General features: G+C 40.8%; 1 protein-coding gene across 12 annotated transcripts in view; it reads right to left on the reverse strand.

Moving 5' to 3' along the window:
- The window catches only part of SLC35F5 (solute carrier family 35 member F5), a 53256-nt gene extending 37719 nt beyond the window's left edge, over positions 1 to 15537 (reverse strand). Inside the window, exons 1-7 of one of the 12 annotated variants that reach the window (XR_005586131.1) lie at positions 15290 to 15535; positions 13838 to 13906; positions 12009 to 12081; positions 6700 to 6782; positions 6171 to 6263; positions 3462 to 3606; positions 2318 to 2461 (exon numbers count right to left, since the gene is read on the reverse strand). Coding sequence is in view for 11 of the 12 variants with exons in the window: in XM_039494296.1 (XP_039350230.1) it covers positions 2318 to 2461; positions 3462 to 3606; positions 6171 to 6217 (336 nt within the window). In the remaining variant the exon portion in view is untranslated. The other 11 variants (XM_039494296.1, XM_039494295.1, XM_039494291.1 and 8 more) reach the window with 11 other exon arrangements.
- Positions 15538 to 17247: the final 1710 nt, after the last annotated feature.

Here is a 17247-nt window from a genome sequence, read left to right on the forward strand (position 1 = left end):
CAAAACGTCTCTCAGCCCACCAATGGATTACCCGGATGGGCTGAGTGCCGGGTTGCCGACCCCTGATCTACACTATTCCACCAAATCCTACTCTTCAAGTTTACATCATCCATGGGAGACTTATGCACTATTTTTACTTCATTCATAGATTATAAGGCAAGAAAGGATCATTAAATCATCTGGTCAGATGTCCTGTGTATCAAAGGTCAGTTACCGCTGCACTAAGTCCACTAACTTGTAGTGAACTAAAGCGTATCTTCGACAAAGGCATCCAGTCATGATATGAAGAACATCAAGAGATGAACAATTCACAACATCCCTTGGTAGTTTGTTCCAATAGTCAATCACACTCATTGTTAAAAATGAATTTGTCTGGCTTCAACTATTGGTTCTTATTATGCCTTTCGCCACTAGATTGAAGAGCCTTTTCAAACCCAGTATTTTCTCCCCAAGAAAGTACTTAGACACCATAGTCAAATTACCTCTCAATCTTCCTCTCAATAAACTAAATAGATTGAGATTTTTAAGGAAGGCACTTCTTCCAGCTCTCATTGCACTTTTGTGGCTCGTTTCTGAACATTCTCTAGTTTTTAAACATGTTAAAATGTTGACACCAGAATGGTATGCAGTATTCCTGTTTAGGACTCACCAACACTGTATACAAAGGTAAAGTCACTTCATTGTTCCTACAGCCACGGATCTGGCAAAAAGATCTCATGTGAATTGCATATGGAGCACATGTTCAGTTGCTTGTCCACTATGTCCCCTAAATCCTTTTCAGAATCACTGTTTTTCAAGACACCATTCCCCATTGTGTAGGTTATGGACTGTGTTCCTTGTTCTTAAGTGCGTAATGTTGCATCTGGCCATATTCAAATACATTCTTTTGGAGCAGGCCCAGGTTACCAAGCCATCCAGATCAATAGGTATGACTGCTTTGTCCTCCTCATTATCTACCACTCTGCCAATCTTTGTGTCATCCACAAATTTTATTACCAGTGATTTTATATTTACTTCCAGATGATTGAAAACAACGTTGAATGTCACACCTAGTACCAAACCTTGCAGCACCCCACTAAAAGCAACCCCATTCAAAGATGATTCTCCACTGACAACTACTTTGAGAGATCAGTTAGTAGTTCTTAATCTCTTTAATGTGTGCTCTCTTACTATAGTACAATTGTTTTTAATCAGAATGTTGCACAATAAGTCAAACACCTTGCAAAAGTTAAGTACATTACATCTATGCTGTTACCTTTATTAACCACATCTGTCATCTCAAAGAATCAAATCAGGGTTGACAAGATCTATTTTCCACAAAACCATATTCACTAGCACTAATTATATTCATATCTGTTAATTCTTTATCCATTTAATCCTGTATTACTTTCACATTGTTTTGCCTGGGATTGATGTCAGGCTAATGGACGCATTAGTTACCCAGGTGATTCTGCCTGCTTTTTTTGAATACTGGCACAATATTATCACTTTCCTAGTCTTCTGGAATTTCCCCTGGAATTGCTTCTATGCCTCTGCAATATGATGTTAGTTCCAGGCCTCTCATGAGAGTTTAAAGTCTTTAGACACTGAATTTAATATTAAACACCAAATTTTGAGTGTAGAATATGCCCATCATAATGTGTGCAGAGTCTTTGTCTACAAAGATGTTTAACAACATAAAACCCTACACATACATTTAGTTGGTGATAAAACCAAAACTCATTCTACCAAGTTCCTGAACATGATCTCAAAAAAGTGTCTGATTTTAGTCTCTCTAAACATGCTATTCAGAATTAATCTGAAGAAACTGGATATAAGAAGTGACAAATCATAATGTTAGAGTACTAATTCCAGGTATAGACTCAATTGTACAACCTGCAATTACTATTTCTGTCTGTTCAGTTTGTAAGGGTACTTTAATGAAATCAGTATTTGATTCACTTAACATCTGGAGTTTAGCTTATGTTATTGTAAGGCCAGGTCTACATGACAAAGTTTTGCCAACATAGCTATGTTGGCAGGGAAGACAAGGAGGAGAGGAAAAAACAAACAAACCAAACCTCTAACTGACACAGATATGACAGCAAAAACAAAATCCATGTAGATGCAGCTTATAATGTCAAAATTATATTATGTTCAGGGTGGTGGCTTAACTATGCTGGGTAAAGAATTTTTGCTGGCATAATGGGCATCTCCAGTAGGGGGCCTTGCCAATAGATCTATCAGCAAAGTAATATACACTAACCCTTAATTCCCACCCCCCATTAAACTTTGAATTACTGTGTATATTTAGGTTATTACATTGAAAAATACTTACAAAAGCTGCATGCCTTCCACGAAACCCACGTGTACACTGTTGCCTCCATGGTTTCCAAACAATAAATCCCAAGAGGTATAGAACAAACATGGACGTTTTTGCAAAGGTACTGAAAAAAGGCTTCTCGTACTTCGAAAAAACATACTGCAGAATGAAAATAAAATAGTTATAGTCTTCATAATTACTGATGAGTCATGTGACTTCTCAATTAATCAGTGCTTTTCAAGTCCAAATCAGCCTCGTGGTTCGTCTTGAAGCCAAAACACATATAATAGAATCTCAGAATTACAAACACCAGAGCTATGAACTGACTAGACAACCACACACCTCATTTGGAACCGGAAATACACAATCAGGCAGCAGCAGAGGAAACAAAAAACAAACAAAAAAAAACCCTCACAAATACAGCACATTACTGTGTTAAACATAAACTACTAAAACAATAAAGTAAAAGTTAAAACAAATATTTACAAGGTAAGGAAACTGTTTCTGTGCTTGTTTCATTTAAATTAAGATAGTGAAAAGCAGCATTTTTCTTCCTCATAGTAAAGTTTCAAAGCTGTATTAAGTCAATCTTCATTTGTAAACAAGCTGGAATTGTTTAAAAACTAGTTAAGCAACAGTGATCTTTAAGTTTAGTCTATTAACAGCAACATTGCTTATTTTTCAGTATGGGAACCAATATAACCATAATAATTTCCCCTAACAGGCTACACGCAGTAGTTTCATAAAATCCGAAATGTAAAGCTAGAATGACAGGTTCATTATACAGACTAATTTTTAAGGATATAACTAGATTAGCTGCTCCCTGTGGCAATAGTGGCTTTTTTTTTTTTAAACAGATATAATACGTAAATCAGGTTTTGACTTCCTAACTAAAAAATAAAAATACTTGTTGGTTCAAGATACTGACAATTTCTAGATTAAACAATACCCTCCATAGTTAAAACAATAGTTCTTGCATTATGCTGGCTCATAGCACTGTTTAGCTACCTGGAGGATTCTGATTTTTTTTCGCCTTTCTTTAAGATTAAAAAAAATGTGTCAAGTAAAACTCTGTATAAATGTGATCAGAGCTTCAGAAATGTCTATGTAATAGTATTCTACCCCTTCTTAAAAATAAGAAGCATGAAACAATGCTTACTGAAGTGAGTTCTGAGGAGGCAACCCATATCACATCAACAAGTAGAAGAATGACAATTCCAAGAGCCATTCGCTTACGCTGAGTGGAGGAACTGCACTGGGAGCTCATTCGGTTCATGATAAAAACCCACACCATTTGTAACCTATTAAACATCAATACAGAACAAAATACCGATTACAGATAGTGACTATATAGTATATATAAATATAAAATAAAAAATCAGTTATTCATACTGCACAAATGCTGAGTACCTAGCTATCAAAACAACCACTGTAGACTAGGGGCCGGTCTACACTAGAAGTACTACACTGGCCCAGCTGCATGTTTGGGGAAGACGCTCCATGCCAACATAGCGCCAGTATGGACAGCGTTTAGGTCACTGTACCCTGCATTGCTCAGAAGGGAGTCTTTCATACCCGAGTGATGTAAGTTAGATAACTTCAGTGGTAGCGTAAACCTGTCCTAGCTTTCAGCTAGATGTGTCATATAAAAGGACATTAAGAAGACTTATGTAAAGATGTATTTAAAACAAAATAAAAATCAACAGGAGAGCATGCAGACATGTCTACTACAAATTTCAAGATATCAAGTTTAGGTTAACATGCAGAAGACCTCTGACAATTTTAAAAGTACCTACCCAAGTTGGTACTGACAAGATCTACGTAATCAGGACTTAAGGATAAGGAAGAGATGAGCAAATTACTAGAATACCAAGAGTATAAAAGGGTTTAAATGTTTAACTATGGCAATACTTGCTCATATGTACAGGAAGGAGCATGCTGATCAAATAAGGGCATTAAAAATGTTCTTTAGGCTGCAGAATCAGGTCAGAAAACGCTAGATATACAGCTGTCCATGCAAATTTATTTCTGCTGCCCTGGACATATGCATCATTGTAACATCTTTAATGATATGATCACATACTATTTTTTCCCCACAGTACCCCTGCCTCATTCAGTGCACAGGATGGACATACATGGCAACGGATTAAATATTGCATGGCCAGACCAAAGCTGTCACTGCAAATTCCTAACTTTAGTTTTCACAGTCAAGCACTTGAAACATTATTTTAACAATTTTTCTTAAGTCGAAGAAGGCATATCGTAAAATATCATACAGGTCTTTTAAAGTGCAGGGAGAGTGAAATCAACCCACCTTTTCTATATCTTGCTACAGATGCCTTTGAAATCACAAGCTGCATTAGTCTTACTCCAAACAAAGACTTATCTTGACCATGCCAGCAATACACACACACTTGTACATTCACCAAGGTGAGAGAAGGGGACTCAAGTTTATTATACAACTAAATTTACAGTTTTATGTGGCACTAAGACTGCCCATCAGTAGACCTGAAATTCGGCAAGACCTTAAGTTTTATGATTAAAAAAAGTATCAGTTTAGGGTGACAAAATGTTTTCTTTAGACTCTGAACAGGAAGTTAGAAGTATCATACCTGAGACTATTATTGCCAGAAAGAAGTTAAGTACTCACCAGTGGACCTTGGTAAGAGATATTGATTTAGCAAGCTTTATGCTTCTAACTGCACTTCTACATACACACATTCTTAGAATAAATTTATTTAAGAGATTTAGTCATGGAATACTTAAAATTCCTTTCTATTTATTAAAATAAAAAGCTATACTAGTAAGGATTCCTTAATGAACTGAACTACTACCTCATTAACTTTTATGCAGCAAATCCTGACTCTGGAATAAAATTTCTTTGCTGAAAGAAATAGTATAACAAGGTAGCTGGCCCGTCTCCAGTTTAAATCCAGTTGTGTACCCTAATTTGGTGTGATGTGGAGGGCAGGGTTGCCCCTGGAAGTTTTAAAAAAGTGACAGCGAAAGGGAAGAGTTTAGAACCCAAATTCTAGAGAGAGCACTCAGGAGAAGAGCAAAGCTAAGCTGAATGAGGGAGGCAATATCCCGGAAAGAGGGATTAGAGAGAGTTCCCAAGCTATGCAGTGGACCCAGATAAGGCTGTTGATAGCAGGAAGGCAGTTGGGTGGTCACCTACAAAACTTGCGCAGGCCAGAGAGCTATGACCAGAGAGGGTTGAAGGTTGACACTAGCCAAGGGAGATGTCTCCTGCTCCCTGAGCCAAAGAGGTCTGAAAACTGGGGAGTGATGGAGTTGTGACCCTGTTGATGTCTCCAGGTGAGGGCTAGCTGAGAATGAAGCAGGGCAAAAGAAAGACTAGTAAAAGAAAGAGTGGCTCTCAAGCTTCTATTGCAGTGTGAAGGCTACTGTAGCCTAAGGCTCCTGCATACCTGCTTTGCTGAGGTTAGGAACAACCAGTAATCCACTAAATGGTGGAGCCACTGACCCTCAGCCATCGCACTGCCTAGTCATATCCCAGATCCCCCTACTGCTCCAAAGCACACAGCTGGTACAGATCATCCGATAGTCTCTTAACCTCTTGCCCTACTCTTCCATATCAGACTTACCCCACTTCTGCAACTGAAATCTGCTGGAGATTTCCCCCTAAAGTTACTCTTCTAATATTTCAGAGATCACAAGTTCTCTCGATTGGTTTATATTTTATGGATAAATTTTAATACATATTATACTGCTTTCTACTCATGGTTAGTCATTTTAAGTGACACCAATTACAAAACCACTTATGTCTGAAGGGTTTTTTCAATACTTATTAAAAGTAACAGCCAAGATCACCACAACTCTAAGAAATTAGAGAAAAAATATTTATCTTTTCAGTTTTCTTGTGCATTTGACTGCAATGTGTGTATTTAGCATCTCCACTTCCCCTATATGGCCAGTTTCTTGTTTTCTGTGTTTCACGCTGCAACAAGAAAAAAAAATGCTTAATAGGAAAATGTGATTGTGAAATCTCAATTTGCACTCAAGACAGGTGCAGTACTAACTAGACTGAAAGTTGACGGAGTCCTGGGTATCTGTTCTGATCCTCAATATCAAACCCATGATTCTTCTCTAAAGCTTCGATAAAAGACATCTTATAGCACTACGTATTACAGCAATATTAAGGTTTGTAAAATTTAATATGGAATGCGAAGTGTGTGAAGAGAAAATAAGGATTCTGGATATCTTAAACTGTTGTACTATTTCAATTCTTTCACAATATGCAAATAGATTTTAAATCATGACTATTTGTAAAAAGGAAGTGAAAATATGCAGTATTTTGTTTCCCCACATTGAGAACATGCTGAAATAAAAAAGAACATTGAGAAAATAATTACTGAGATTTATATTTTACATACCTGCACAGTAATTTTTAAAAACAAAATAAATGCTTGGACTTTAATAGACTTCAAGCTGCCATTGTCAAGATGAAAGCTGTCTCCTAAAATAAAAAAATAAAATTTGAAATACTGTGTAACATATACATATTCATTCAATAATAAGTTTCCTAAACAGAAAACAAATTATATTGCAGGGGTAGGCAACTTGTGGCACACGAGCTGATTTTCAATGGCACTCACATTGCCCGGGTCCTGGCAACCGGTCCGGGGGGCTCTGCATTTTAATTTTATTTTAAATGGAGCTTCTTAAACATTTTAAAAAACGTATTTACTTTACATACAAAGATAGTTTAGTTATATATTATAGACTTACAGAAAGAGACCTTCTAAAAAGGTTAAAATGTATGACTGGCATGTGAAACCTTAAATTAGAGTGAATAAATGAAGACTTGGCACACCACTTCTGAAAGGTGGCTGACCCCTGTTATATTGCAAAGGAGAAGAATGGGAGTCACATGGGGGAGTCACAAACGGGTTCAGAAGGGCTAGTGGGAGGACAGACTGGGGTGGGGGCTGAATGGGAGTGGGTCACATGGTGACAGAGGGTGGCTGAGAGAGGGTACAGGAACACATGGGGTCAGGGAGAAGAAGAGAGGTTGAGTGGAGGTGCAGGGACACAAGGACTGAATGGGAGAGGGTCCCCAACTCCCTAACAATCCCTGCCCTACCCCCCATGCTGATGACGCTCGTTAAAAAAATGTGTTAACTACATTTGTGACTGAACTCCTTGGGGGGGAATTGTATGTCCCCTGCTCTGTTTTACCCGCATTCTGCCATATATTTCATGTTATAGCAGTCTCGGATGATGACCCAGCACATGTTGTTCATTTTAAGAACACTTTCACTGCAGATTTGACAAAACACAAAGTAGGTACTAATGTGACATTTCTAAAGATAGCTAAAGCACTCGACCCAAGGTTTAAGAATCTGAAGTGCCTTCCAAAATCTAAGAGGGACAGGTGTGGAGCATGCTTTCAGAAGTCTGAAAAGAGCAACACTCCAATGCAGAAACTACAGAACCTGAACCACCAAAAAAGAAAATTAACCCTCTGCTGGTGGCATCTGACTCAGATAATGAAAATGAACACGCATCAGTCCACACTTCTTTGGCTTTTTATTGAGCAGAACCCATCATCAGCATGTCCCCTGGAATGGTGCTTGAAGCACGGACATATGAATCTTAAGAGCATCTGTAGCATAAATATCTTGCGACGCCAGCTACAACAGTGCCATGAGAACCCCTGTTCTCACTTTCAAATGACATTGTAAAAAGAAGCTGGCAACATTATCTCCTGCAAATGTGAATCATAGAACTGGAAGGGACCTCAAGAGGTCATCTAATCCAGTCCCTTGCACTGGTGGTAGGACTAAGAATTATCTAGACCATTCCTGACAGGCGTTTGTCTAACCTGCTCTTAAAAATCTCCAATGATGGAGATTCCACAACCTCCCTAGGCGATTTATTCCAGTGCTTAACCACTCTGACAGTTAGGAAGTTTTTCCTAATGTCCAACCTAAACCTTCTTTGCTGCAATTTAAGCCCATTGCTTCTTGTTCTATCCTCAGAGGTTAAGAAAAACAATTTTTCTTCCCTCTCCTTGTAATAACCTTTTACATACTTGAAAACTGTTATGTCCCCTCTCAGTCTTCTCTTTTCCAGACTAAACAAACCCAATTTTTTCAATCTTCACTCATAGGTCATGTTTTCTAGACCTTTCATTACTTTTGTCACTCTTCTCTGGACTCTCTCCAATTTGTCCACATCCTTCCTGAAATGTGGCGCCCAGAAATGGACACAATACTCCAGCTGAGGCCTAATCAGAGCGGAGTAGAATTACTTCTTGTGTCTTGCTTACAACACTCCTGCTAATACATCCCAGAATGATGTTCACTTTTTTTTTTTTTTTTGCAACAGTGCTACTCTCGACTCATATTTAGCTTGCGGTCCACTAAGACCCCAGATCCCTTTCCGCAGTACTACTTCCGAGGCAGTCATTTCCCATTTTGTATGTGTGCAACTGATTGTTCCTTCCTAAATGGAGTACTTTGCATTTGTCCTTATTAAATTTCATCCTATTTACTTCAAAATGATCTGGACAAACTGGAGAAATGGTCTGAATTTTAATCCTATCCTTCAAAACACTTGCAACCCCTCCCAGCTTGGTATCGTCCGCAAACTTTATAAGTGTATTCTCTATGCCATTATCTAAATCATTGATGAAGACATTGAACAGAACCAGACCCAGAACTGATCCTTGCGGGACCCCACTCATTATGCCCTTCCAGCATGACTCTGAACCACTGATAAATACTCTCTGGAAACTCTCTGTATTAATATGTCCAGTAAGGAATCTATTTGTCAAAAACATTTCCTGAATCTTTTGTGTTCTGTGTACTGTTACAGACACACTTGCTGACAGGTATTTTGAAATAAAATACCAAAATAATTAAAACTGTTGTGATTATATTGTGTAATTTTGATAAATAAAATATGCAGAATTTTAAAATATTGTGTACAGAATTTTTATTTTTTTGGCACAGAATTCCCCCAGGAATAAGACATGGAACATATGTTGAATGACTAATAAGCCAGGCTCAGAGGCACTTGCAGCATACTTTGAAGATGAAAAGCTTATCATTTGTTTATCCATTCTGGAGGTCAGAAAGTTCAGATCCACTGCAGGCTGCTACCCACAGTGACCTAGCACACACATTATACCCGCTGGTCACTTTACATTTACTATGCAACCCTGTTGCAGACAGGGGCTAGCACTTCAGAAAGAAAAATCTTTTTTAAAGGTTAAAAAAATTATACACATACAAAGGAACTACCTTAACATATGCTAGTGGTATCAAACACCTTGCCCACCTTAAGTATTTTTCCAGACACATAACAAAGTCAGACTCTGCAGAACATGACTTGACATACTATCTAAGTCTATGTCTACACTGCAGCTGGGAGGTGTAATTCCCAGTTCAGGCAGATGTAAACACCCCAGCTCTGCTTGAGCTGGCATGCTAAAAATAGCAGTGAGGCCATAATCGCAGAGGTAGTAGTTCTAGCTAGCCAACCAAGCAGCTATCTCGAGTCACCACCCATGCCATCGCTGCAACACTAGTGCATGTACGTCTACGCAAGATGAGAATTCACCTCCGAGCTGCACTGTAGATGGACCCCTTAAATAAATTTGAGAGGTACGAACTGCCTCATTTATTCAGCTAGGATGATAACTCTACTACTTTAAAGCTAAATAATGTAGGTGCAGTTTTATGCTTATCTGATTTACGCACACAATAGCAGTAATTGTAACTGACCACACCAGTGACCAAATAGAGGGGAAAACAGACACTGGTCCCAAAACTGCCCTCCATCATTTCCATCCACAACCCACTGAAGTTGAATGCAACAGTTTACATTTCTAAGGGTAGATTCTGTTCACAGTTATACAGCTATAGCTCTCATTTAAGTGTATAGGAGTTGTACTCCATGCAATACAGTGCAGAATTTGAGCTAACAATTTAGTTACTGCATAAGGACCATATTCTATCCTCTATCACTGCGCAAACCTGCCTTTGGGCTGGATTCCTACAAGGTTCTGAGCACTTACAACTCCATTCAGGGCTTGGCTACACTGGAGAGTTGCAGCGCTGGTGGAGGCTTTACAGCGCTTCAACTTAGTAACTGTCCACACCTGCAAGGCACATCCAGCGCTGCAACTCCCTGGCTGCAGCGCTGGCTGTACACCTGGTCTGCTTGGGGTATAACAAGTGCAGCGCTGGTGATGCAGCGCTGCTTGTCAAGTGTGGCCACACACCAGCGCTGTTATTGGCCTCCAGGGTATTAGGAGATATCCCAGAATGCTTTTAACTAAATTACTCTCTGTGTTTTGTTATGATGCCTCTCTTTGTTTTGTTGTGAACTCAGGGTTCGGGGAGCTGCTTATCTAAAAAACAAACACAGCTCCTGTTTGCTGTGATCAATCTGTAACTGACTGTGAACAATCAATTGAGATAACCCACTACCTTGCTGTGACTGAGGCAGGCAGGGGGATGAATGTCTACAGCCTAGTGTTTGCTTGAGGAGAGAAACGGGGGGGGGGGGGGGGGAGAAAGGGAGTCCGTTGGAGCAGCTGCTTATCTGATCTGCAGGCTATTTGCAGTTAAGAGTGAATGAGGGGTTGAGGAAATGTTCAGATTTTCAAGGCAGGGAGCTGACACAGAATTTGCAAGGCAGGGAGCTGACACACAGAGTCGGCTCCAAAAATCCACTCTCTCTCTCTCTCCCCCGCTCCCTGTCACAATTCACCCCACCTCCCTCTTTTGAAAAGCACGTTGCTGCCACTTGAATGCTGGGATAGCTGCCCATAATGCACCACTCCCAACAGCGCTGCAAATGCTGCATATGTGGCCACACTGCAGCGCTGGTACCTGTGAGTGTGGCCACACACCAGCGCTTTCCCTACACAGCTGTACGAACACAGCTGTAACTCCCAGCGCTGCACATCTGCAAGTGTAGCCAAGCCCTCAGTGTCTATTATCATCAGTGAAAAATACACTGGGGATTGAGGACAATTTAGCATCCTACCTTTTGACATCAGGGCCAAGAACAAAGATTAAATATGTAGTGCAGCCCTCTCACAGAATGTGTCTGACACTCCTGCCCTACTATGTGCACGCTCCTGTGGTGTATGCATGTTGTGAGATGGAGGTGGCAGCATGCAACAGATCAGATGGTTTTTGTTTGTTTTTTTAAACCTGAAAGCAATTAAACAAAAGATATACTTCAAAATTGTGCTGAATGTCCCTCGTCTTAGTTATCTGGGGCAAAACATACTGCTTGTCTAAGACATATTTATAGATTTCAAGGCCAGAAGGGACCACTGTGATCATCCATGTATAACATCTGTGTATAACACAGGTCACTGAGCTTCCCCAAAATAATTCCTGGAGCATCTCTTTTGGAAAAACATCCACTCTCAATTTTAAAATGTCCAGTGACAGAGAATCCACCATGACTCTTGGAAAATAATTCCAATTATTCTCACTGTTAAAAATGCACACCTTATTTCCAGTCTGAATTTGTCTAGCTTCAACTTCCGGACACTGTATCATTAATACCTTTCTCTGCAACAGCAACCACAAAAATCAGAATTCCTTTATGTGTCATCTTTACGATAAGAGTTAAATATGCTTCAGAACCACCTTTGTTAATAAACACTTTTCAACAGAGGCTGATAGTAGCCTAGACACACAATAGTTTTCCTTACCATTTAGACCATATTAGGGCTGAGACTGTCATCTTGTGGAGCCATTTTTTTCAGCCAGTTACGTGTAGGCCTTCTGCAGAGAGCCAAAAAGGAATGAAAACTTAAAAAAAACCTCCCCCTTTCCAATACCTTGTGAAGAGTGAAAATCCCAACTCAATGGTGTCTCCCTCCACACACTCCCACACACATTAAACTATTCTAGATCACTTAATTTTAGGTAGAGATACTCTACATAAACAGTTGATATTCCCAGACATAAATGCCCTTATTGTATGCTGCAATACAAGAATTGCAAGCTAGTGTTGTTGTAGCCACATCAGCCCCAGGATATTAGAGAAAGAAGGTGGGTGAAGTATCTTTTATTGGACCATCTTCTGTTGGTGAGAGAGACAAACTTTCAAGCAGAAGTTGGTCCAATAAAAGATACTACCCCATCCCCTGCACATTTAAAATTGTCTCAAATGTATTTTCACTTGGCTACCTACATTTGGATCAATGGGCTGGAATGGCCTTATGCTAATTCACAAAAGATAGAACACCGTTTTTACTAAGATACATATGCCAAAAGTGTATTTAGAAGGGTAGTAAGTATGTGTAATCCTGCAAGTGTCATTTCATTTGCAAGAAGTCCCATCATCTCTGACAGCAAAGCCACACTAGCACCACATTTCTCTACAGATTATTACCATTCTCAATTTATAATACAATTTAATAGTGAAGACAGAACAACATGAGATCTGAGAGAATATGAAGAAATCAAATAGCTTGTTGATCATAAGAGAAGCCTCTTTATGAACACAAAAATTGGTAAACCAGTGTATATACTACAGGCATGCTATGTAAAAGCTAGTCAATGACAAAGGCACCTGAACAGCAGCTCAATCACAACAGACTGATTTTTTTTTGGTATTCACAGTTTTGCACCCACACCACAATGTGGGCCAACATGAAAAACAACAAAAAATGTACCTACTAATTGAACACTGCCTGTTCTCATAAGGGCACGTGCCAAAAGAGACTTGAAATATATTGGCCTCAGTGGATTCTAATTTCACTCACACCTGTGAAGTATGTGGGTCATATGGTAGGATGAAGACACAGAAATTATGTTTTAGCTACAATCGGACAATGAATAGAAGTGGATTGACTAACTATTTTACTGTCATCCTTCCAATTCAAGAAATACCTATTAGACAGCCAGGACAGACGTATAAAAAATATGAGGGTACCAACCTCAGGGAGGTTATATAGAAATGGTCAGTCTTTGTATTGACTAACTCATGTCTCACAGTCTTTCATTTGATGGCACAAAGTCTGAATCAAAACAAACCAGTGCATTTTGTGTAAATATTTAAAAAAAAAACATACAGGTTTTATTTGTTGTTCTCTCTTTGTTTCTATTACCCTAAGAATTCACATCCATAACAGTTGATCACCATACTACAGAGGATAGTGGGTGGGGAGGAATTCCTTCAAAGACAGACAATGGCAATCTTTACATCAGAAGGGTGGGACAGTTTCTGAGAGATACTGCAATCACTAAAGGCCTAATCCCGCAGTCCTTACTCAAAGAAACTCCATAAAAAGAGTAGATTCCTCTGCAAAAATCTCCAGATCATGAAGCAAAGCACAGGTAACTGAACCCAAGTCTCACATGCTGGTGCTGAGTATTGCCACTAGTCTACCACACCTGCCCAAATAAAAATTAATTAAAAAAAAAACAGACGACCAAAATATGCACAGGAAACACTTTGTTTTGAATTAGTTAAAATAAGCTCAATTATTTTCTCTCATAAAACACCTGGAGTCCAAGAACAGGCAATACTCACTTGAAAACAGTACCTCCATGACATCAAAATGTTCTGTATATAAATAATAGTAGAGCTGGTTCCCAGTATCTAAAGAATAAGAGGAATACTTGAAAAAAAAATCTAAATTCTCATACAAGTGTCAGAAGCATAAATTTTCAGCTATATTGTAATTTGCAAGTGTGAATAGAAATGGTATATTACATAATTAAACACACCATTAACTGACAATTACCGGAATAACCGACCATGAACTCCATAACTTTAAGCATTGGGAAGAGATCACACAGAAAACTTATGTCTAGTTAGCATCTTCCATCTGGAAGAATCCTAAAACTTTACTGTCTTTGACAAATCTTACACACATTTAACTTCACCCACCACTAAAGGGAAGACACTTTTGTGGCAAAATAGACAACTGGTAACATTACACAACAATTTTGGATATGACATGTACAATATAAAATTAATACAGACGAATTTTAGTTAGGAAGAACATAAATTACCCAAATGGAATTTGGCCCAAACATCAGGCGCTCTCACCCATACTTGTGAAAAGTACTAGGGAATCTTTAATAACTGCTCAGGACCTCACTCTTACCTCTCATCTGAGCAATGGTGCCCCCTAATAACATGCTGGATCATGCATTTAATACACACACACACGAGGAAGAATATCGACTACTGAATTATCAGAAGCATGTAATCATTTCTTGGATATCACCTGTCCAATTCTGCTTAATAAGAGATCAAAAGAAACCAGCTTGCAGTGGGGTAGACAACTACAGAGCAATGGTGAGATCAAGTCCAGCACAAAGTACTCCTCACCCTCATAACTGGGGAAGCCTTACACCTTCGGGAACAGGCTTCCAGTTTAGGGGTTGGGTTCTGTTCCCTTCCCCCTCCACCCACTCACTCTAGGGATGGGGAAAACAAGCAGGAGAACCTTCCCCCCCACCAAACCCCCACTCCACAGTCGTGAGGCAGAGGAAGAGCCAGGCCCCTTTCCCCCTCCAAACACACACTTCGCTGCTCTGGGGATGGGGGTGGGAGACACACTCCCACTCTGAGGGTGGCGGGAAAGAAAGAGACGGGCCCCCATTTCCCACCCCACCCCCACCGCGGTGATGAGGGAGGGGAGAGGAGACAGCCCCCCCCACCGCCCAGTGGGGGTGCAGGGGAAGCTAAGCCCCCAGCCAGTGGATCCCGGGGCAGAAGGAAGGGGGTTCCCCCCTCCCACGCAGGAGACAGGGGAGGAAGGCGGCGGCGAGTCTCCCCCCGGAAAGGGAGGCCGGTCAGGGGAAGGCGGCGAACTCCCCACACAACCACGGGGCACGCCGGGCACCGCCCCCCTCACTCACGGACGAGGGGGCTGGTCCCCTCCCCACTGACACTCCAGACCAGGGGTTAGACGGGGCATCGGTTCCCCGTTGGGTTCGGGGCCGGAAGCCCTTGCGCGGGTCTCGCCGGTACCTGTGTGCGGCAGGGCCCGGCCCCAGAGCCCCTCCAGCCCGCTCCTCTCCTCTAAGATGGTGGCTGGTCCGGAGTCGCAGCTAGGCCGCGGAAAATCCATCCCAGAGCCAGCGAGCGAGAGCCGGCGCCCCCCAGCGGCCAGCCCCGCCGGGCCGCCATCGATCTGCTCGGAGAGCCGCTCGCCGTCCTGCTGCCGCTCCCAGAGACGCAGACGCGGCGGAGAGAGGCGGGGCTGGGGGCGGGTGGGGCAGGAGCGGACGGGGGGGGGGAGGAGAAGGCGGAAGGGGCGCGGCTGGCGATTGGGGGGAGGGAGCTGGGGAGGGGAATGCGCCAGGGGCGCTCCGAGAGAGGGAGCGGCCCGCCGGGGGGTGCGGAGGGGCGTGGTTGGGCGGGAGCAGGTGGAGTGGGAGGGGAAAGGGGGCGGAGCAGGCGGTGGGGGGGAGTGGTAGGGAAAGGGGGGGGGGGAGCAGGGAGGCAGCCAACAGAGGCAGTGGGGGAGGGGGGGCCTGACCCATGGAGACCACAGCCGAGATTTGCGCTTATTTGGCTGTAAAGTACGTAAGGCATCGAGGCGGGGGTCCTGTAATTGTGTGTGTTTGTTTCAATTGCAAAGGTGGGCGCGAGTCTTGACCCCCCCCCCCCCATAAAAAGTTCTGTCATTTATAGACAGCCCCGAGACCTGAAAGAACAATCTCTTTGGAAAAAAGACTTTAATCGTCATTTTTTAAATGTTAACGGTTGTTTAATTTTTTGCCAACTAAATCCAATCCTTTTTCATTCAGCTGCTTGTTTGGCTCATATTATTTACAAAAACGAGGAGTCCTTGTGGAGCCTTCCAGACTAAAATATTTATTTGGGTATAAGCGTTCGTGGGCCAAAAACCACTTCAAAGCTTATGCCCAAATAAATTTGTTAGTCTCTAAAATACCACAAGGACTCTTCGTTGTTTTTGCTGATACAGACTAACACGGCTACTCTCTCAAACATATTATTTACAGTTTACCTAGCTGTGTGATCATGCTATTACTTTTTTCTTGTGAAGATGACTACACCGAGAGAGATTTTGGTCATCTCCAGTAGGCTTTTTCCTGATAATTCTCCACCATTGTTACCATCCGTGGAGTTGCACTGATGCTAGTAATGGCATGTCTGATCACCTGCAGTAAAGTCACCATGTCATTTGTCAGCTCAGAAAAGGTTTGAGCTGCTATTGGGTGCTGCTCTGCAATAAAAGCTAGTTCTCCCATTATTGTTACCTCCAAGAAAGTTGAACATATGGTGACAATGGTGGGAGATTTTAAGAAAATATGTCCACCGTAGACAAAGTTTGTTGCAAAGGGTAGTGTATGTTACAAAGACTAGCTATAACAGGGTCAAACTGATATATTACAAACAACTATACTGATATTTTGCAATTTGATGTCAGAGATTTCATTTATAGCCTGATATATGGAAGAACTATATTTTATTGTTAAAACTTGCCCATTTCTTTGTGTATTTTGTAGTTTCAGAATCCAGCTGGCATTGTTCATTGCTTTTGTATTGCTTAACACATAATACATAAATGTAAAAAGAATTAAAGTAGAACCCAAAGTTTAATAAAAATAAAATTGAGATACAGTGCAACTTCAGTTCATATGCTTTTATACACTTCCTTGCCATGTGTGGGAGATAGACTAGATGACCTAATAATTTTTTTCAATCTCTACCTTCCATTATTATTTATTTTATGTTGCTGTAGTCCCATTATTTTAGATGCTGTACAAACACATACTTAAACTCTGTCCTTACCCTGAAAAGCTTACAGTCTATGATTTATGATAAAAAATGGAAGACTTTACAATCTTAGCTGAAAACAAAAGTTCAGCAATATAACTTTACTAGATTTATAAGATAGGTGCTTTATAAATTTAAATAAATAAAAGTTTTGCCTTTAAGACATTTACTGACTCAGTATT

Source organism: Mauremys reevesii, linkage group 11 (assembly GCF_016161935.1).
Source record: "Mauremys reevesii isolate NIE-2019 linkage group 11, ASM1616193v1, whole genome shotgun sequence".
Taxonomy (NCBI): domain Eukaryota; kingdom Metazoa; phylum Chordata; order Testudines; family Geoemydidae; genus Mauremys; species Mauremys reevesii.